Raw genomic sequence first — 20,596 nt, forward strand, 5'->3', positions numbered from 1 at the left:
TCTCACAAGATTAGGAAGATGCCGAAGGGCATGAGTAGTTTCTTCTTTCAGTGCTTGTAAGTGACCTGCTTAATCTCATCAAAAAGTGCATGCAATGAAAAAGCAAGACTGAATGGCAAACGTCGCACAATGACCGCGGTGTGGTGAGCTCGTGGACGTGTTGAAGCTGCAACGTCAACTCATTCAACCGACGTTGAGATTTGCGCCAAGATGGTGTGCTACCAGGATCCCGTCAATTGAAAGCTTCATCCCTGACAGTTTCAGTTGCGCAAGAACCTCTGCGGCCACTGCAATGGAGGATAACCTGAACAACAACGACGACAACAACAATGATTGAGCCTGCCAAGGCAAAAAAGAAAGCATATGAGAGAAGGGATCCCACCAGTTTCATGAAGGTTCTACTTACCTATCTGAATGCGACAATGTGCCGCCAATTGATTACAGCCCTCTCCTCCTAAGTCCGGAGTGAGACACTGTTGATGGGCACGTCGTTGTTTGCAATCAGCCCAATCCGGCGAGAAGAACAAAACCGTTTTGGGTATAAGCCAGGATACCCTTCCAATGGCGGGCAAACAACGACAGCGATGACGATGATAAAAAAAAACAAAGTCAAAACAAAGGGCAGGGGGCCCATCCAAGAAGAGAATCTCCGGGGTAACGGGAACCTTCCTAACCCACACGCACGCTTCTTCCCAAGTCGTGACGTCAACTGCATCGTTTCTCCGAATCTCGAGCTGACTTTTGAAAGCAAACGCGCACCGCCGAATGCACGACGATGACGTTAGCCGACATGTTCAAGCAGATAAATACAAGGCGGGCGCGCACCTCTCAAGCCGACCTCACCTCAATGTCATGTTGTTTACTTCCCCCTCAAGACTTCAACTCACTCACCAGCACCACAAGTCCAAGTCATCACAGCAAAACAACTAAACCATCTAACAGACCAACCCAACGACCAACACCCAACCCTTAGTTAACCATGACTCGCAACGTCTGCATCACCGCCATCGATGGCCAGACCGGCTTCCTCATCGCCGAACTCCTTCTCAAGGAGGGCAAGTTCGCCAAGCAAATCGACAGCATCACCGGCCTCGCCCTCAACCCTGCCAACCCCAAGTGTCAGGAGCTCGAGTCTCTCGGAGCCAAGATTGTTCCCCACAAGCCCGGCCGCGAGCGCATGATGATCAAGACCCTCAAGGAGGTCGGCTGCGACACCATCTGCGTGATCCCCCCCGCCCACAAGGACAAGGTCGACATCACCATGGAGCTGTGCGAGGCCGCCAAGAAGGCCGGCGTCCAGAACGTGCTGCTCATCTCTGCTGCCGGCTGCGACTACGCCGAGCGTGAAAAGCAGCCCCGTCTGCGCGAGTTCATTGACATCGAGGCCATCGTCTTGAGCTCCAAGGGCGACCCGGACGTCGAGCTGGGCCACTCGCCTTGCGTCATCCGCGCTGGTTTCTACGCCGAGAATCTGCTGCTGTACACTCAGCAGGCCCAGCTGGAGGGTACCCTCCCTCTACCCATCGGCGAGAACCACAAGTTTGCGCCCGTTGCTCTCGGTGACATCGCCCACGTTGCTGCTCACGTCCTCGCTGGCAAGGGCAAACACGGCTTCGATGACCGCCACCGCGGCCAGATGATGGTCGTCACTGGTCCTATGCTTTGCGCTGGAAAGGAACTGGCTGAGGCGGCTAGCCAGGCTGTTGGCCAGAAGATGGAGTTTGAGAACATCTCCGAGTATGTCCCTTTCTCTGCTTGTACCTCCAGAAATATTGTGTGTTTTGATTGCTAACAACTTATCGAAAAAAACAGGCGCGAGGCCAAGCGTGTTCTCCAGGCCCAGGCCGATATCGACGACTCTGAGAAGGAGTACCTCCTCGAATACTACAGCTTGGTCCGCGAGGGCAAGACCAACTATGTCGCCACTACTGCCTTCCACGAGGTCACCGGCGAGCAGCCTACCCAGCCGGCCGACTTCTTCCGCATGTACAGCCATGAGCTGCGTCCCAAGAAGAAGGTCAAGACTGATGCTTAAACCCCAATTTCTCTTTTGATTGTTTCGGCACAATTTTGATTTCGGTTGTGTAATCGCTGGAGCATGGAGTTTGGGCGTCAGGCTTGTGAAGGGAACACAAAGGGAGTACTTCTGGATGGGAACGACAAAAATGGAACGGACTTCTTTGGTGGATATGTTGATCGGGATATAGCGGACTATTCGTTGTAGATATAAAACATATCTCTATATCTTGGGGTAGTCCAGTTAGCCCCCGAGCAGTCACCATAAACAAAAACCTGATTGATTCTACTCAGCGATGCACTCTTCCCCAGAACTGTGTTGACGATTTGTAGCAAACCTAACTGATTAGTCTCGTCCTGATCAGATCGCAATCTGATCAACAAAGCCGTGCCCATGGAAGAGAAACACAAAGCAGATGTAACTTTGGAAACCCTCCAAATTTGATCCCCTTAACAATCATGGCTGCCGCACTAGTCTAGGCCTTCCCCTGGGCCTACCGCTTGCTCTATAACTCTCCTTCCTCGGTCTTCCTCTCCCTTTCCCTCTGCCCCTCGTCGGTTGCATACCACCCCTCGTCGCCTTCATCGCCATATCCCTATCACCACTTGCTGGAGCCGATTCCAGCACCAACTCCTCCTCCCAACTGATCCTCTGCCATTCAGCAAAGTCCCTGTTTCCACGACCTGGGATCTCGATTACCAGGTCGGAGCTCATCATATTCCTCGCCCTCCTCTTTTCGTCCAAGGTGACATCCATGATTACCTCTCCATATTCATTCTCCTCTTCTTCCCCGGCAAGGTGGTTCGGGTTCAGGTTCATTTGGTTGGTGTTGGTTGGGCTCTACCTCTGCCAGTGTAGCGACGACGTCGAGTGACTCCGCTGGCTTTTCTCCAAGGCGGCTATGATGTCGTCTTCTAGCTCCAAAGAGAGGGGGCCGGTACCATCCCTCGGCTTGTTCTTCAAGTAAGCAACGATGTTGTTGAGATTGGGGAAAATACCGTTGTTGGTGGTATCTCTTATAGCCCCTCCGGTATGGTCAATGGCCATGGCAGTTGTTGATGTTGATGCTGCCGATGTTGATGTTGTTGCTGCATGTGCCCGTGCTTCTTCTTCTCTCGCGGATTCTGCTCCATTTGGCCCTGCTTCTGCCCCAGTTATTGCCCCCAGCCCATCCCTTAGCAACTGAAGCCTCTGTCTCTTTGCTCCTCTGGTAGTTACGGCGCTGGTCTCGGCGGTCGGCTCATCGGTATTCTCGCTGTCGCTGTCGCCATCATCGGTAGCTTCGAACTCGGTTTGCAGCGGATCTCCGAGGCTGTGGCGGGTGCCGCGGTGGAGGACTCGTCTCCTTTTCCATTGACTTTCTGCAGTGTTGGCGTTGTTGGGGTTTTGGCCGATATGGCTGGGGTCTTTGGCCAGAGTATTGTTGCTGTATGTGGAGGGATGGGAAGCTGAAGGGTTATAGTTGTACGTGGTCCGGGAGGTGTTGTGGAAATGGGACGTAACCCCAAGATTTGGATGGCCGCCCGAGTTGTTATGGTTGTGGGTGTATTCGAAGGGGCGGACGTACGGTCTGCCGTTCGGTGCGTTGCTTCCACCGCCAAAGCCATGAGCAGGACCAATACCAGTACCAGGCGGCATTCGACCAGGCGGCATTAGTACACCAGTACCAGCACCAGGAGGACCCATCGAAGACGAATGCAACGACCTCTCCGGCACCGGCTACGGCGAATTCGGCATACGGAACTTACTCATCAATTCCCTCTGCGTCCTCACGCCCTCATTTACTCCCGTCCCAAACCCCAACCTCGCCTTCTCCAATATCTGGTCGTCCACGTGGCTCCCTCTCCTATTTTGCTCCTGCAACCAAGCAAATATCTCCCCAGGCATCGGAGAGGGGACCGGCGTGCTCGGATTGGGGGACGGCCTCGGCCGGCGCAGAACGCTTTCAGCGTTACAAACAACGACTAACTTCGCCACGACGACTTCTATGTGATAATCTCCTCCCTCTTTCCAGTCACCAGCCCTCAATATCTCCGGGCTGACGGCGAAGTTGACCTTGAGCGAATCGGCGATGGCTCTGGCGTTCACGCTGGCGTCGTTGAGGCTGACGGAGTCTCGCTGGGAGGAGGTTGCGGCGTTGAAGGAGGCAAAGCTGATCGGCTTGATTTCCATCATTGAGGGCCGGAATTCGAATACTGCGGGGTCTTTGAAGATGATGGTGTAGTTGGCGAGTGAGAGGCGAAAGGTGTTGTCGAGGGAGATGGCGGCGGTGAGCAGGGCTTCGAGGGCACTGAGGAGGCTGGGGGACGGGTATGTGAGTGGTGGTGCCCCTGGTTGGGGGTAATGGTTCTGGTGGTTGTGATGTTGGTGGGGAGCTTGTTGTTGGTGATGGTCGTGGTTATTGTGTTGTGGTTGTTGGCTGTCGAATTTTGATCCGGATCCTGATGGGACTGCAACGGTCGGGCCGGTGATGGGCTCGAGGAGGGAGGCGATCCGGTAGGCAAGGGCCGCGATTTCATCGCGAGACTTGGGACGGAGTTGTTTGAGGAACACGAAGGACCGGGCTTTCCAGGAGTGAAGGGCGGCAACTCGGGATGCCCAATTAGCATCTTTGGGAAGGCTTGAGACGTGTGCTTCGGTTGTCTGCGGTTAACATTGTTCTTTAAAACCCCAGGAAACGGGGTGTTTGAGGAAATACGCTACCCATCTGTGGCTTTGTCGTAGGCTTCGCCAAAGTCCTGTCCCGTTTTCCCAGTCCATCCTTCAGCGTGGCTGCTGAAAACGTACTTCCAGAGTGTCTCCCAGAGCAGGCTCTGCAACGTCTGCACAGATCATCTGGATGCCTGGAAGGATGTTCTTCTTGTGGAGCTCTTTTGGGGTAGTAAATGGGATGGCCGGGAGGCAGTAAGTTTGAACAAACTGTCGTACCTGGATGGCTAGGTCCTTCCAACTGGCCTGAATCTCCGCGTCTGCTTTTCGGACTGGCTCAAACGGATCTCTGGACTTGAGTTCCGCCACCTCTTTTGAAAAGTTGACAATCGCTCCGTCGAGTTCGGCTTGAAGGTTGTTCCACCTTTCTTGAACTTTCTCCTTTTCGGCTTTCGTCCGGTTGATATGCAACTGATGTTGCAACTTCTCCTTATACAAGGTGGAAGATAAAGCCCCGAGGTTGCTCTTTAAATGTTTTTCTTTGACTGCGTGTTTCTCAGACAGTTGTCTTATCTTGTCTACGTACGCGTTTTCCTTGGCCTGGTATTCCGCGGCCGAATCTGCCCTCACTCTATTGATGTCAGGCGCGAGGTTGTTGCCCAAGCGCAGTTCTCGTAGGCGCGCGAGATATTGGTCTTCTTTTCGTTCCAATTGCTTGGTCAACTGCCCCAGGTGTTGTTGATACTGCCTTTCTTTCGCCTGAAGTAAAGCCTTCAACCTGCCAAACTCTGTGTCTAACTTCATCTTTTCATGCTTGTCATTCTGTACCTGCCAGCCACTGGATAAATCCTCGCCAACTGGCGTACAATCGTGTGATGAGGACACAGATTGGCTGGCACCGGGTGCGAGACGGTTGTTCAAGCGCAATTCTCGTAGCTGCGCCACATACTGGTCTTCCTTTTGCCCCAGCTGGTTGGTTAGTTGGCGAAGCTGCTCTTGGTACTGTCTCTCCCTCGCCTAAAGCGTATCGGCCGTTCTCGTCTCCTGGCCCCTCATGCCTTTCCCCTGTTGACCGGATGATGATCCATCTTGTGCCAGCGCAGTTTTGCTGGTTGAAGACCTCATCTGTTCTTTCAACTCCTCAACCTCATGAATCTTCTCCTCCAGCATGTTTTCTGCGTCGTGTCGATCCCGGGTCACCCCCTTGATCTGCTGTTGCAGTTTTGAAAGCTCATTGCGTAGTTCGAGGTTCTCACGCCGCAGGTGAGTTGATACCTCGGACTCGTCCGTGCCTGTCTCGGGCACTGGAGTTTTGCTCCTTGTACGTCCGTTTCCCTTCCACAGGGGCAATTGGACTTTCCTGGCTTGAGATTCATCGTTCTTGTCCTCCAAGTCGGAAGATAATTGGTGGTATCAGACTCCTGTCAAATTGTGAGCTTCCTTGTCATGACTTGGGTGCAAATTGGTGGCATACGGGAATGGGATAAATCTCACTGATTACTGATAGCTTGTTGGCGTCCTTGGAAATCTCTCGCTGAAGCGACTTTTCTTTGGCGGAAGAGAACGTTGACCCAGCAGTGCTGTGATGACAACGAAACGAGTACTCGAGGGAAAAGGATACTGGATGGGTTGCAAGAATTACGCAACGGACACAATGGTGAGTACAAGTTGATACTCTCCAAGCACAAGGCGCGAAGCAGGATTGTGGAGTGGGGAGGGGAAATTGTTCAAGCCGTTCTTGATGACTAGCCTATCGTGTATCAGGTATTGATGGCGCAAATTTACTCAGATTTTCGAAGTAGCCTGATTGGGCGGGCAAGCAAGTGAGATCCTCAGAAATCAGCTGGGTAGTGGCACAGGAGAATGTCGAAAGAAGACCCCAGGGCCAGCCGTTGAAATAAAAAATTGACTGACAGATTTCAATAGGACTGGAAGATCAGAAGGACCAGACTCCACCATCCAGTCGCAGAAGGTCTGGACTTGACTGACTGCAGTCTCATATTCTTATCTTTTGACGCGGAGTATCCCCCCTTTCGGAAAGGTATCTGGACATATCGGTACGTCCTACCTTGATAACCCAGATCACTGATAGGATTCGTATACTTCTAGACGTACTCGATTAAAGCACTACGCTAAGTATTTCCTAAGTATAGGCAGATGAAGCCGACTACAACTAGAAGTGTCTGTTAGTCACAGGCAGGGTAAAGGTACCCCCACTTCGGAGAGATAGCTTTCAGATATGCCTGAGTACAGGGACGTTATTTTGTCACTCCTTACTTGACAAACGGGCAGTGACTAGCTTATTGAAGCCGCCGACAGCGACCTCGAAGCTTGGCTCAATCCGAAACAACCACACCACTACTTATTCTATCCTTGCTCAGTGAATGAATGGGACCACCCCCTCCATCATACCGTTGTTCTGTGTGCCTGAGAACGTCGACCTAAGACCGAATCCGTGAGATTCCCCACTCGAACTTCCCCCATTGATGGCAAGACTAGACTCAAATTCTTCTTCCTGTTTCTTCCTGACAACACATCCCTCATAAACGGCACATCCAGCTTCCGTCAACCTTTCTCAATACTTTTTCTCTCACCATATTTTTCCCGACGCGTTTTCCCACCGTGCATTGCTTGACGATTTCTCTCGCCATACCTCTTACGACAACTCTTCCTGTCCTCCATTCACGGCTAATGATAAAGGCAAATATCACCCTGCTGTTCTTCCTCTACTCTGCCACAAAGCCAGTCTACTTTCTGCCAGGCTGCCAGGTAAGCTGCTGCATCGTTGAAGCTGTCATAATCCTCCATGAATTTGTCATCACCCCGCCCTCACCTTATCCTTCCTACACCACCGGTCGGCCATCCTCAGGCACTCCCAACTCATGAGTCTTCCTTTGTCCGGCCATCAGATCTAGACACAGGCCTTGGGAAATTCGTCAGCGCAATCACCGAATAATTGACTAATAATCACCCCCGCTCCTTCTAGGTACCAAACTATCTCGGTTCGACAGAGTCCACGAAGATCTACTCGCTATAGCTACGCTGAGATCAAAATGCCTCCAACTCCGCGACGATCCCCCCGCAAATTGGCCAGTTCTCAAGGAACTATCATTGCCGGGATTGACTTTGGAACGACCTTTTCCGGTGTCGTCTTCACCTGGTCCAACCAAATGGATCAAATCGAGATCATAACCAGCTGGGACGCTGACTCAAGTGACAACACTGACGAGTGCAAGACACCGACCGCTATCTCCTACGGTCAGGGAAATGAGGTGACCTGGGGTTATGCTATTGAGCCGGAGAAGGAACAGCTCAAATGGGTTAAGCTTCTGCTCCTCAAGGACGAGGATATTCCTGAAGAGATCAGGACTTCCGACAGGATCAAGAAGGCCCGTGAGTATCTCCAGAAACACAACAAGACGGCAGAAGAAGCAGTCACAACGTTTTTGCACCACCTTTGGCAACACGCCACGATTGTATTACCAAATCGATCAGCAGAGGCATGGTCAAGTATGCCCAATTTCACATCGTAATTACGCTTCCGGCCATTTGGCCGAGCTACGGACGCGAGAAAATGAGACTTGCGGCCGAGCATGCTGGTATGCTGGACAAAAAGATGGGGGTTGAGACACAGCTCACCTTCATCTCTGAGCCCGAGGCAGCTGCCATAGCCACCCTTGCGGACATAGAAGGACGGTTCGATGTGAAGGCAGGTCAAAGTCCCACAGACTTCTTCAACGAATGCTAATCCAACTTTTCTGAGCAGAACGGGGATACATTCATGGTGGTCGACTGCGGTGGCGGAACGGTTGATCTCATTTCTTACAAACTGATTCAGGCCAAACCCATCATCGTCAAGGAGTGCGTGAAAGGAAGTGGTAAGCATCCCCAATCCTCCGGTGCGTATTGAGCAACTGTTACAAGATACTGATGCAGTGACAGGTGGATTGTGCGACGCCGTGTTCCTTGACGAATCATTCACGGATGTCCTCAAGAGCAAATTTGACAAGAAGTGGGAGAGAACGGATGGGTCAAGTCGGCGCGACATGCTCCACACCCAGTGGGAGACTGGGATTAAGCGGAACTTCAAGAAGGGCTCCGGAAAATTCTACAACATTCGCATCCCATGGGAATGCATGTTGGTCAAAGATCGACGTGGGATGGAAACATCCCCTCCCACAGTCACGATTACCCCAGAAGACGTCAAGGGAGCGTTTGATCCGGTCATTGAGAAGATCAACAATCTTATTGATGGTCAAATCAACGCCGTCAAAGAGAAGGAGGGAGTCAGCCCAAAGGTAAGATGATGACAAGTAAAATCTCAATCTCCCATTATTGCCTTTACTGGCTCGTGGGATGATACAGTACGTCATCTTGGTCGGCGGGTTTGGCTGGTGCAACTATTTGTTCTATAGAGTGGAAGAGAGATTCGGCAAGGAGGTTGAGATCCTCCAGGCAAAGGGAGCAAAGCCGTAAGACTTCTTGCATGTGGCCTTTTTATCACTTCATACAGAATTGCTAACCAAATATGTACTCAAATTTGGACAGCTATCTGTCGCGGAGCCGTCATCCATGCCGCTACCCAATCCGGAATCGGGAAGCTCTCTGTTCAAGTCCAGTCCAGAGTTGCACGGGCTAGCTATGGCATTTGTTGGAATGAACCTTGGAACTCCCGGCGCCACAACGCTGAAGACAAGTATTTTTGCGACATTTAGCAGCAATACTATGCGCGTAACCAGATGGCATGGCTTCTCGAGGAGGTACGCACCATTCACAAAAATGCTCGATAGGTAATAACTATACTGACAGACAGCTTACCATAAACAGGGTGACAATATTTCGGCCCTGGAGCCCACGAGCCGCTCGATCAAACAAACCTTTGATCGCCATGGACCCATGAGGGCACCTGAAGATGAGGAAATATTGCAAACAAACGTCTTCCCCCCTCCGACCAGATGGGATCCCGAGGTCATCAAAGAGCTGTGCTCTATCAGATGGGAGACCATCATCGATCCTGACGCTTTGCCGAAGTTCACCAACCGGATCGGAAGAGTTGACGGTGAACTGCTCTACCGTTGTGAGATGACTTGCTCAGGTGAGTCAGTTGGCTTTGCCATCTACCGCGATGGCAAGAAGGAAGGCTCCAAGAGCGTTAAAGTCGATTACAACACTCGTTGATTATTTCTCAGACTCTCAGCTATATTTTTGCTCTAAGAAAATTGCCTCAAATTTTGCTACAACTTCTCTCAACATGGAATCCCGCATTCCAACCATTTATCGCACCTTTGCGTGCTAAACCTGGCACCACAAGGAGCCTATCTTCGGGTTACGAGCAAGCAAGGCTCATAGTTTCACAATGTACACTAGATCAATGATTAGCCCAACTGGCACTCGACCAGATAGACAGAACACAGAATGTACCCTTCGAAGTAACGAATCCGAGTGAGTTTTTGAAACCTCAAAAACCGAAGTAGCCACCGAGTTTCTGTCAACCGATCTGCCCCAAAGCTTCTGGCTCAAAAAGATGACTGACGGCTCGCAGGCAGACGATATCTTGATTAAGTAACCCATCACTCAGGAGATGTATACCCTTGCAGCACCGAAGATAATCAGTCAACGCCCGCGATAGATTTATTTACCACACATCTACTTTCCCGGGCCAGTCTGAATTTCTTCACGGGTCGAGGAGCGGTGCACAATCAGATGGCGTAAGGGTGGTCGACACACCCAAGCCTCGCTTTTCCCGTTCACGAACAATCTGAGAAAGGGTTTCTACACGACTTGTGCAGGAGGAGAGTCACAGCACTCTACTTCTCTTCCATTATTAGGGCAAGAAGGTGGGCGACAAGTATGTGACCCGGACTATCGGCTACGACACTTGGTCTGATGAGCTTGCTAATTGTGACAAGGGCAGTGTTCTGGGCTTGGAACAGTAGTTCAATTCCGCTGATAAACTACTTTGGTCCCGAAGGCCTTGTTGAATCCTCTGAAGCCTTTCCATCTAGGCCGGGCTTCAAGGCCTTCTTATGCCAAAGAGGTTTGGTGCGTACTAAGGTACGTACCAAGCCTTGTTGCTTGAGGCCTCGGGGTATCTATCTATCGATCTTCATACATGTGGATCTTCCTGAGTGCCTTCAACCATTCTACTTCCTTCTTCTGGCGCCGATCCTCGTTCGGTTGCTCTAATCCTTGCTTGGTTGCTGTGATCGCTTCTGTGATGACTGGGGATTGCCTCATCTCGCTTACTAGCGTCGTCGGCAGTTCGGTGGTTGGCTCGCTAGCCTGAAGGCGTCGAGAGGGGCTTGGGTGAGCGATGCTGGTAGCTGAGAGTCTGGCCAAAGCGAGGTTGAGCCTCGCGGCCTGCGGCCACCGGGCATTCATGAGGCTGATGTCAGGCATTGAGACTCTGCTAAGCCTCGGCAACCCTAACCCAGAACTATGGGCAAATGTCCGTGTGACACTAATTGACGGGAGGTACCGGGAGCTATGGTTCCTTGCTTTCACAAATGCATTTCCTTCTTATACAACCCCCAACGAAGTCGCACATCACTGCAAACCCTACTGTAGATTCCAGGTTTCTGACATCCCTACTGCAAACTACTTGGTTTCTCGTCCAGTGCTGGAAACAAGGGAGGCAATCTCAAGGAAAGAAAAGTTGAAGGCCTGGCAAAGTAAAGAATAAATATGGGCAAGTCAAGGCAAGTGAAAGGACATGCTTGCTTTGGTCAGCCACGTTCATATGGCATGCACTCCTTTTTCCTGGCAGACATACTGAGGTAAAGGTATCCCCTGAGTTCAGCGTACGTTTCGGTAAAAAAATAAAGGTGTAATTACACGCGTCCCCTATGGTATCACACTTGATGACGTTCGACGGGCTGAAAGCTTGTATTCTGTTACGATTTGTAACGTTGAAAGTTAAATTTCAAACTTACCTGCACTGGTATACTTCTAATGCAACCAAGTTTTGCTTGCCTTGCCTTCAAGTTTTCTTGTGTGTGCACTGCTGCTCTCGTCCCCGACGGGTTCTCCATGTCCTCTTCTCTCTCTTTGTTCATCAAATTATCACAACTTATCAACCAGTGTCTTCGTAGGTAACCATTTTTTTGGTTGGGTGTTACACCACCAAAATCGTTCTGATCTTATTTTCTCTAGCATCTTCATCAACCTCAAGCGGTCACTCTGAAATCCTCCCGTAGACGCGTACCCTTTATCCACACATCAACTCGACCTAATTACCTCACGACTATCCCTCCTCTAGATTGGAGCATCACACCCTCGCTTGAGGATCTTGGTCAAGCCAGCATATATTCTTCACCGCGGCTGAGTACTAAATACACATCTCTCGGCATGTCTCTCCCTCCCCATTCTGCCCTCCACTGCCACCCCTCTCCAACCTTCTTTCTCACATGATGCAACACTGGCAGTCCAATTATTCTCTCAACTACCGTAAGCCTCAAAATGACCAGCACCGCGACATCAACAACTCCTCGTTCGGAAACTACAATTTAATCTTCCGGGACACCGCCAGCACTCGCACATTTACCATGTTGGGATATCTTCTTTCCATACTAACAGCCCCAATTGTCACAATACTTAGATGCGCTGATTATCTGATAGTGAACCATTGGCTGGCTCTGCTATTCATCAACTGCATAATTGGAGTCAACAGATTCAAGGCGCGGGCAGAGAAGTCCCTGGACATTTTTGGGGGAGACGCTATCTTGAACACCCTTTGGAGGAGAAGAGGACAGATCTGAGAGCCTTCTGCATTGCGGCATTCTTGATCATAGTGGTTGGGCCGGTATTTGAGATTGTCGAAGGGTTTTACAATGGGATCAACCCTTTCATTGTGTTCATGGTCGATGGCCCTGACCTCGTGTCGAATGCCCAAAACATCTACGCATCTGGTCCCCATCTTCGAGAACCTCCACGACGATATAGGTTGGTGAGAAGGACAAATGGCTTCATGGAACCCAAAATGGGGAAGGGGCGCGCTCAGAAATAAAGGCGCTGGTGGCCCTCTCTGTCTTTACTCCATCTTGGTCGTGCGGTCTTCATTATTTACCCAGTCCTTGCTGGAACATAGTATCTGACACAACACCTTACCATGGACTGAGGCAACAATGTTCTCTGGAACTGCTCTATAGTAGAATAATGGTTCACTTCGGGCTAGGAGCCAAACCAAATGGCAAACTGCCCTGGTGTAGTTAAATTATCAAGCTTGCTTGTTTCGTATTTTCTGTGTACTATCTGGTTGAGTATCTTGTGTGAACATCGCGAGCTAACAGCCGGCAAAGCGCAAGCCATGAGAAAGGATTAAACGCGGGAGAAGCGTGAGATTATTACGGGAAATCGAGTACGACATGAAAAGAACAAAGGAAAAAAACAACTCTTCTTCATGCCTTTGTACCACCTAACAACACTATGACCCTAATGATACTCACAAAATCCCCCTTAGAGATCCCCTTACTTGCTATCGTTGTCAGGATAGTCAAGCATGTCGACATCTGATCTATCCTCTTTGCCCGAGGGATGCTCCCGCTCCGCCGAAGCCATAGCCCTGGTGCGAACAGTACGACTAGAAGACGACGCTACATCTTGGCGAGTTGAAGAGGCCGTCTTGGCCTGGGTCTTCTTAGCGTCGACGAAAAATTGCTGGATGCTGCAAACAACCCCAAGTTTCACGAGGAACTGCTTTGACTGGTAATTTTCACCATCGGTGTTGCCGGCTTTGACGATGGCCGGGGAGACAACAAGGTCAACGACAGAGGGGTGACTTCCGTTCCGGTCTCCAAAACCCACAAACTCGGGCTTTTGCTCCATACCGGCCGAATCGAACGGAAACCCAAAAAGGGGCGGGTGAAACGGCGGGAACCCCTTGGAGATCATGACCGTGTAGTGAGCCCTAGACATCCGAAAGATTTTGTCCATGCTGACAGCCGCGAGCATGATTTCGACTGCATCCATGGCCGTGGCCGAAGTTAGGACACCCGTTGAAGTTTGGTTCAAAATGGGAGCGATATAATCAAGCATGTTGACTGCCATAGATTCGCTCGATGGGGGCTTCATGGCTCCAAGCTTCTTAAGTTGGTGCATTGAGTCAGACCTCCATTGATGAAATGCGGGAAGGAGCGAACCGGAGGTCCGGCTGTTGGAATTGCGGGTGATAAGGTCTAAATGGATATGTAAGCGGATGTCGCAAGGGCTTGTGAGCTGGAAATGAGGTTGTACTTACCTTGGAGACGGACACATGTGGACATGAAGCTCCTCCCCACTTTTCCTGCCCAATAATCCGCATGTGGTACAAACACAGCTTTGTACAGATACCCCCATATGCACATTTCTAGCAAAGACTGTGAGAATAGCGGGGATTGCAATACCAAAGTTGGGTCAAGACAGAAATGCTTGAGTTCGGGAACCCGATCGACCACACGACGTTCCTGCAACATCGGTGGAGAGAAGGAGGGCGGGCAGTGTTCCTTAACGAATTGGCGGACCGAAAATGAGAGATCCCTCCACGACCCCTGAATCTCCGTGTCGGTAGCTTTCACCTGCTTGAAGGAGTTCTTCGATCGGGCTTCGGCGAGCTCTTTTGCGAAATCCGCACATGCTGCATCCAACTGCATTTGAAGGGCGGCGGCTTTACTTGCAAGCTTGCAGTTCTGAGCCTCCAAGCTTGAGATCGCAGCTTGCTTTCGAGAATCTCTTTCTCTCGATTCCGTTGCCATTTTGGCCTTATCAGCTTCCAACGCTGAAATTGTGTCTCGGTATTGTGCTTCCTTTCGAGCCCACTCGTCTGTCGCTCTTGCCTTCTGACTCTTCAAATTAGCAGTACGGTCTTGACAGTGACGCTCTGTATTCTTCAATCTGTCCCACAACTCAGTACTACGGGTTTCCAACCGAGCGATCTCGCTCTGATAGCGAGCTTCCTTGTCTGCTAGCTGCGAAGACATGTCGGACATTTGGCTCTGATGACGAACCTCCAAGAAGTCGACATCTGATGCAGGGCTGTGCTTAATGGTTCCCTTCGGGTAATCTTGGTGAAGGAATGTTGAGATGGCGACGGGCTGATGTCCGACAAAGCCCGTGGTGTGCATGTGCGAAACACTCCCATCAATTGTGTCCTGGGAAAACGGATTGAGCCTCTGTATGGAGCCACAAAGTCTTTCAACAAGACCAATACTGTTCCCATGCCCCGATAGCAGTCGATCAGAAGCTTGACCGTTTGGCGCACATGGCTGGTTTGAAAGTATAGTGAGCCCGTCCTCATGTTCGAAGAACTCCTGATTGGTGTGACTGGCAGGTGAGTGATTCTTTTTGGCATCTCTAGTACTGTCTCTGTTGGAATGTCTGTTGGAGTGCGGGATTATGGCTGAGTCAGAAGTGTTCGTATCTCTGTTATAAGGTGCGTCAAAACCACCCTCGAATGGTTTGGTTCTGTTAGGGTGCAAGGGGGCCATCTTGTCGGTACGCTGCCTGTGACGATTGACGGTCAGAAATCGGCGAAGAGTATTCACATAACTTGCTATGGGTCAAGTGCCTGTACTTACCTCCTAGCGGGCGAGCGTGTGTTTGACCGGATGTGATGTGCTGCCTGACGCTGGCTTTTGGAGTTGTTCGGTAACAGCAACAAGTCGGAGGGACCTGTGTGGCTCTGCGGAGTGATAGATCAGAAGCAGAGGGAAATTCTTGGGCCCGAACAGGGTGAAGACGGTGGAAGTGAATGGAAGTGTGTGTATCTGAGGCGGGAAGTGCCCAGGTAACCACCTTCCATCACTGACGTCAAATCTCTCGGTCACGCTACGCGTAATCATTGGCCTGCCGTGTTTGGTATCTGGATGTGCAAGTAATCTAAGTGGTCATCCGGGCGGCTACCATATTCTTTCCGCTCATGAATGCAGCAAGGCACTTGCCGTTTGTACTTCGCAATTTGGGTTACGCACAAAAAATTATTTCCAAACAACCCGCCGCCGGTTCCCGTACCTCCATCGAGCACGCACACCAGAGCAACTCCTGTAGTACAAGGACCCGACTTCTTCGAGACACCATTCCTTTTCGGCTCTATTTGAGCTCGAACACGCCCCTTCCTTTTCGAATACTTCTCCCGACCCCACCAGCAATCCTTCATCCCCTGTACCATCGTCCTTCTTTCTCGCGCCAACCGCTCCTACGACAAGCATCTTCACTTGGCACCATTCGCTTTTGCGTCTCAGGGTACATACCAGCTACAACAGCGACTGCCACTTGACCCTGACGCTAGATATCATATCTGCAAGTAAGTTTGTTTGTGGGCATCTTTCATGCGCTCTGTTACGTACTGGAGGTTAGACTGACATGCTGAAACTAAGTCCTCAGCTCTTACTATATCGACACTACATCACGGGCGATGATTCTGATCTGATTCCAAAGTCAAGATGGTTTTGACCAAGATTGCAGAGCTTGATCTCAACGAATCCGTCCCAGATCAGGTTGCCAAGTCAAGCATCAGAAGCATTATCATCATTGGAAAAGACTTCGGTACTACCTTCTCCGGCGTGGCTTACACATGGTCGACCAAAGGAGACAAAGTGCAGGTCATTACAAGCTGGGACACCGACAACTACTCTAGCTCCAACGAGGAAAAAACTCCAAGCGCCCTGTCATTTCTGGGCGAAGGCCAGGTAAACTGGGGGTACTCTGTTCCCAAAGATGCTGACCAACTCAAATGGTTCAAGTTGTTGTTGCTCGACGAGGAAGATCTTCCCGAGGATGTTAAGGCCTCCAGTCGCATCTTGGAGGCACGCGCCTACTTGAGGAGCCATAACAGAACACCCATTGAAGCTATAGCAGTCTACCTACGTTGCCTGTGGAATCACTGCATCCAACGCATCACAGAAAGTGTCAGCAAAACCCTTGTAAATTACTCAAAATTCCATGTGGTAATGACGCTTCCCGCAATCTGGCCCGACTACGCTCGTTCTCGCATGAGAGAGGCGGCCAACATCGCTGGTATCCTAGGACCCAGAGCTGCTGGAGAGACTGAACTCACGTTTCTGTCAGAGCCCGAAGCGGCAGCCATCGCAACTTTTGCTGATATGGAAGGAAGACAGGTGAGAAATGCTTGTGCGGAGCTGTCCTAAGTTCATTGCTAACAAGTTGATAGGATATCAAGGTTTGTGTATAGTGGCTGGGTATTCCTGATCCATCACAACTGACGTTCTCTGTTTATAGGCCGGAGATACTTTTGTTGTGGTCGACTGTGGAGGAGGTACGGCCGACGTGATTTCGTATTCAGTCACACAGTCAGATCCAATGGTGGTCAGAGAAAGCGTCAGAGGGGAAGGTATGAACATGGAATTTGGTATTGTCACGTGGAAAATTACTTACCAGAATATAGGTGGACTTTGCGGAGCAGTATTTGTGGACGAGGCATTCGTCAACATGCTCAAGGACAAGATGCAGCCAAAGAAATGGGATATGTTATCAGCTGAGACTCGCCAACGTCTGATCCATGACGAATGGGAGCATGGCATCAAGCAGAGATTCGATACCAAGTCCAACAAGACTTGGTCTTTCAATCTTCCCTGGGAGTGCTTGGCCCCCGAGGAGCGCCTTACGGTCACTTCGCTCCCAAAGGTCACATTCACTTCCAAGGAAATTCAAGGGGCATTCAATCCCGTGATTTACAAAATCAATCGGTTGATACACCGTCAGGCCTTGGCTGTGATGAAGAAGCACAATGTCTACCCAAAGGTACGCCCTGCTGAAGTGTCTTCGAACGTAATCCATATGGTTAGACCAGGTTAAGCTAACGAAATCCTTATTCAGTACGTCATCCTCGTTGGTGGATTTGGCAGATGCAAATATCTGTTTGAGAGGGTCAAGACTATGAAAAATCATCTGCTCAGTGAAGACATAGAGGTGTTGCAAGCAAGGGGTGCCGACCCGTAAGTACAAACGCAGCTTCGGAGAGGCCATCACGTTGCTGACATTTTCTTCTCAGCTGGACGGCAATTTGCCGTGGTGCTGTTTTTCATGCCTCGGCCTCAACTGGGATTGGTGGTAGCTCCATCAAGATTGGTGCCAGGATCTCGCGTGCGAGTTATGGTACCAGTTATTTTACCGACTGGGATCCCCTTAAGCACCAGGAGGGTGATAAATTCTGGTCTGACATTGAGCAGAGGTGGTGCGCCAAACGGCAAATGGACTGGTTCCTTCTAGAGGTTTGTAACCTGACCATACAGGAATCTGCTCACAGGCTTACTAACATCCTTAGGGCGAGGACATTTCGACCAAGAAACCGATCAAGAAGCAGTTCTTCAGAATCTTTTCCCCCGATGAAAAGTGTACGGCACTCAGGGAAACGATCTATTTGACCACCATTTCTCCTCCCCCGGACCGGGTTGAGTCAACTGTCAAATTACTTTGCTCGATCAACTGGGATATGGTCGTCGATATCTTGTCACTGCCAACCCGAACTAACTCACTGGGCAATGTTTACCACGTGATGAGTTTTGAGATCGAGATGACTTGCTCTGGCTCTTCAATTGACTTCGCGGTCATATACAACGGCAAGCGCCAGGGGTCAAAGAACGTGGCGGTTGAGTACAGCACCCGCTAGATACCCAGTCCCTTGTGCAGTTGCTCTCACGATATTGCGTGGTGGCCATGCTAGGAACGGGGATCTGTACTCGATATGCTGATCTTTTTTTGTGTAATCACATCTTATCCGCAATAACAATGGAACATACATAAGTATACCATCTGAGGTGGAGCCGAAAGATCGAAAGGGCCCTGTGTACAGTAGAATAATTGGGTATAGAAGATAGTCAATCAAGGTTATTAGCTAGCTCTGCGTAGCTGCACATTGTCTGGAAACCCATGATGACCCTACTTACATAGACATGCAGTTCATGAAGCCATGACCTTCGATATGCGGAGTCAGTCACCTGTCTCAAGCCTCAACAGCCGGCAGAACCCAAGTCACCACCGAGTTTCTGTACACCAGCCCGCTCCAAAGCTCCCCACTCTTCGCCTCAACCGTCACATAAACCCCATTCCCAAACTTATTCTCAATCACCACCGCCCTACTCCCATCATCCGAGTTCGTAGCCGCCACGCTCTCCAGCCCGCTCCCATCACCATACGTCCAACTACCCGTGCCACCCATCACCGCCGCGTCCTTCCTCATAAACTTCGAAAACTGCGTCATCATGTAATAATCTCCCCTCAAATTATACGTCCCGGCCGCTGTATCGACCGTCACCAGCCCCGTGCACTTATCACACGCATTACTGCCCGTCAAGTGCGGCCCATCATTCGTATCCGTCCCCAGCACCCACGCCGTCACTCCGCTCGCCCAGTTCTGCAGCGGTCCCATGGTGAAGCTCGCGACCCAATGCCACGGCGTCGGCTGTCTTGCCGAAGTCCAGCACTCGGTCATGTACTGCTCCACTTTCGGATGAGCGTTATGAAAAGTCGTCAGAACGGACCAATCCAGAGGATTGGCGTAGCAATGCCACGCCACAGCCGGCACGTACCCGCCCGCTCTCAAGAAGACAGTGGCAGGGTACGACGGCTGGTCGGTGTTATGATCATAAGCCCAGATCTTGGTATCTAAACCCGCGTTGCGCAAGGCAGGACCGATGTTATTCTGGATCAGATCGCCGGCCTCGTCGGCGTAGATGTACATGGTCGGCATTTGCGCGCGGGAGTTCAACGGCTCGTTTTGGATGGTGATGGCGTCGATCTTGGCTCCGCGGGCTTGGTACGCTTGCAGGTATTTGACAAAGTACTGCGCGAACTGGGAGGCGTAGGCGTGATCGAGGTTGTTGTTGACTGTGGTCCCCTGGATTACGCGGTTGAGCTTCATCCAGCCTGGTGGACTCCAGGGGGAGCCGATGAGGGTTAGCGATGGCTGGAGACGGCGCATCTCGGCGAGGAGAGAGGCCATGGCGGAGCCGCGGTCGCCGAGGTTGAAGTTTTGGAGAGAAAGGTCGTTGACGCCGTTGGTGGTGGAATCGTCGTACGAGTAGGATGGGTTGGCGGACAGGTCGGAAGAGGCGATGGTGTGGCGCATCATGGTGAAGTTGGCTCCCGCAGAGGTCATGAGGGTGTTGAGAAGCGCGGTGCGCCGAGAGGAGGGAAGGGCATCGAAGACGGACACGGTGGAGTCGGTGACGGCGGCACCGAAGCCTTTGATGGTTTGTTTGCGGCCGGAGGGGGTGTCGTCTATGGTGAGCTTCCATGTTGAGTTGGTGCCTGGGGTGCCGGTGCCCCGGACCGGAGCGCTGTAGGAGGAGAGTTTGTATCTGCCATCTGCTGAGGAGGCGTAGGCTTGAGGTTGGATGGCTGCTGCGACTAGTCCTGGGGTTACTAGGAGGGTGAGGAATGGGAGATACATCTTGGGCGAAGAGTAGAGGGAACGAAGAAGGGGGCTTCTCACTCAATGTTGTCGATTGAGGCCAAGAAGAGCGAAGACCTGCTTTGTATGTTTACTTTCCGTCCCAAAATGATGTAACGTCAGGACATGACTAATAGTCGACCATATACGGTACCCTTAAATGCGCCCATTGGTAAAGTTGATTGGGGGAAGCGGCCGTAGGAAGCTGATTACTACGAACCAAAGCCGAATATTGAATGTTGAACAATACTCGGAGTTGTAGTTGCTGAGTATCCTATCGGAAATGTGACGGTAGTGGCGGGACTGACAGGAGGTCCGAGGAAGGATCAACATCCATTCAACGACACCTTCCATGTTTAAGCATAAATGTCGTTGCCTAGAAAACCTTTGAACATCATTGGCTCATGTCAAGACTCGTGCATATTTGCATCTTCACATCTGAGACCCTCCCGCTCGCACTTCGTCCAGATCAGTACCAAGCGCCGAATGTGACCTTACGGAGATAATGTTCTTAGGTCAGAGCTCGGAAAAAAAAAGTCTGGGAGGAA

General features: G+C 51.0%; 8 protein-coding genes across 8 annotated transcripts; 4 read left to right on the plus strand and 4 right to left on the minus strand.

Annotated features, from left to right (window-relative positions):
* Nucleotides 1-563: 563 nt before the first annotated feature.
* On the plus strand, nucleotides 564-2,409 carry SMAC4_07352 (uncharacterized protein). Its single transcript, XM_003347929.2, has 2 exons — nucleotides 564-1,737; nucleotides 1,813-2,409. The coding sequence occupies exons 1-2, from the start codon at nucleotides 980-982 to the stop codon at nucleotides 2,033-2,035; spliced, it is 981 nt and encodes a 326-aa protein (XP_003347977.1). The 5' UTR covers nucleotides 564-979; the 3' UTR covers nucleotides 2,036-2,409.
* A 64-nt stretch (nucleotides 2,410-2,473) lies between these two features.
* On the minus strand, nucleotides 2,474-2,836 carry SMAC4_07353 (uncharacterized protein; the record flags this gene model as incomplete). The annotated part of the gene is made up of 1 exon (XM_003347930.1): nucleotides 2,474-2,836. The coding sequence occupies one exon, from the start codon at nucleotides 2,834-2,836 to the stop codon at nucleotides 2,474-2,476; it is 363 nt and encodes a 120-aa protein (XP_003347978.1).
* Nucleotides 2,837-2,857: 21 nt separating this feature from the next.
* On the minus strand, nucleotides 2,858-5,754 carry SMAC4_07354 (uncharacterized protein; the record flags this gene model as incomplete). Its single annotated transcript, XM_003347931.1, has 5 exons — nucleotides 2,858-3,736; nucleotides 3,791-4,660; nucleotides 4,805-5,189; nucleotides 5,253-5,683; nucleotides 5,740-5,754. 5 exons carry the CDS (start codon nucleotides 5,752-5,754, stop codon nucleotides 2,858-2,860), a joined length of 2,580 nt encoding a protein of 859 aa, XP_003347979.1.
* Nucleotides 5,755-7,836: 2,082 nt separating this feature from the next.
* Nucleotides 7,837-9,142, plus strand: SMAC4_07355 (uncharacterized protein; the record flags this gene model as incomplete). The annotated part of the gene is made up of 5 exons (XM_003347932.1): nucleotides 7,837-8,063; nucleotides 8,165-8,369; nucleotides 8,433-8,544; nucleotides 8,609-8,964; nucleotides 9,032-9,142. The coding sequence occupies 5 exons, from the start codon at nucleotides 7,837-7,839 to the stop codon at nucleotides 9,140-9,142; spliced, it is 1,011 nt and encodes a 336-aa protein (XP_003347980.1).
* Nucleotides 9,143-9,194: 52 nt separating this feature from the next.
* On the plus strand, nucleotides 9,195-10,120 carry SMAC4_07356 (uncharacterized protein). Its single transcript, XM_066090614.1, has 2 exons — nucleotides 9,195-9,426; nucleotides 9,494-10,120. The coding sequence occupies exons 1-2, from the start codon at nucleotides 9,406-9,408 to the stop codon at nucleotides 9,842-9,844; spliced, it is 372 nt and encodes a 123-aa protein (XP_065946457.1). The 5' UTR covers nucleotides 9,195-9,405; the 3' UTR covers nucleotides 9,845-10,120.
* Nucleotides 10,121-12,352: 2,232 nt separating this feature from the next.
* SMAC4_07357 (uncharacterized protein) lies at nucleotides 12,353-15,126 on the minus strand (the record flags this gene model as incomplete). The annotated part of the gene is made up of 2 exons (XM_003347934.2): nucleotides 12,353-13,839; nucleotides 13,902-15,126. 2 exons carry the CDS (start codon nucleotides 15,124-15,126, stop codon nucleotides 13,133-13,135), a joined length of 1,932 nt encoding a protein of 643 aa, XP_003347982.2. The 3' UTR covers nucleotides 12,353-13,132.
* A 954-nt stretch (nucleotides 15,127-16,080) lies between these two features.
* SMAC4_07358 (uncharacterized protein) lies at nucleotides 16,081-18,266 on the plus strand (the record flags this gene model as incomplete). The annotated part of the gene is made up of 6 exons (XM_066090615.1): nucleotides 16,081-16,764; nucleotides 16,877-16,988; nucleotides 17,043-17,398; nucleotides 17,474-17,592; nucleotides 17,649-17,868; nucleotides 17,922-18,266. 6 exons carry the CDS (start codon nucleotides 16,081-16,083, stop codon nucleotides 18,264-18,266), a joined length of 1,836 nt encoding a protein of 611 aa, XP_065946458.1.
* Nucleotides 18,267-18,416: 150 nt separating this feature from the next.
* On the minus strand, nucleotides 18,417-20,350 carry SMAC4_07359 (uncharacterized protein). The gene has a single exon (XM_003347936.2). It carries the CDS (start codon nucleotides 20,046-20,048, stop codon nucleotides 18,600-18,602), a length of 1,449 nt encoding a protein of 482 aa, XP_003347984.1. The 5' UTR covers nucleotides 20,049-20,350; the 3' UTR covers nucleotides 18,417-18,599.
* Nucleotides 20,351-20,596: the final 246 nt, after the last annotated feature.

This window comes from Sordaria macrospora, chromosome 3, assembly GCF_033870435.1.
Source record: "Sordaria macrospora chromosome 3, complete sequence".
Classification (NCBI taxonomy): Eukaryota; Fungi; Ascomycota; class Sordariomycetes; order Sordariales; family Sordariaceae; genus Sordaria; species Sordaria macrospora.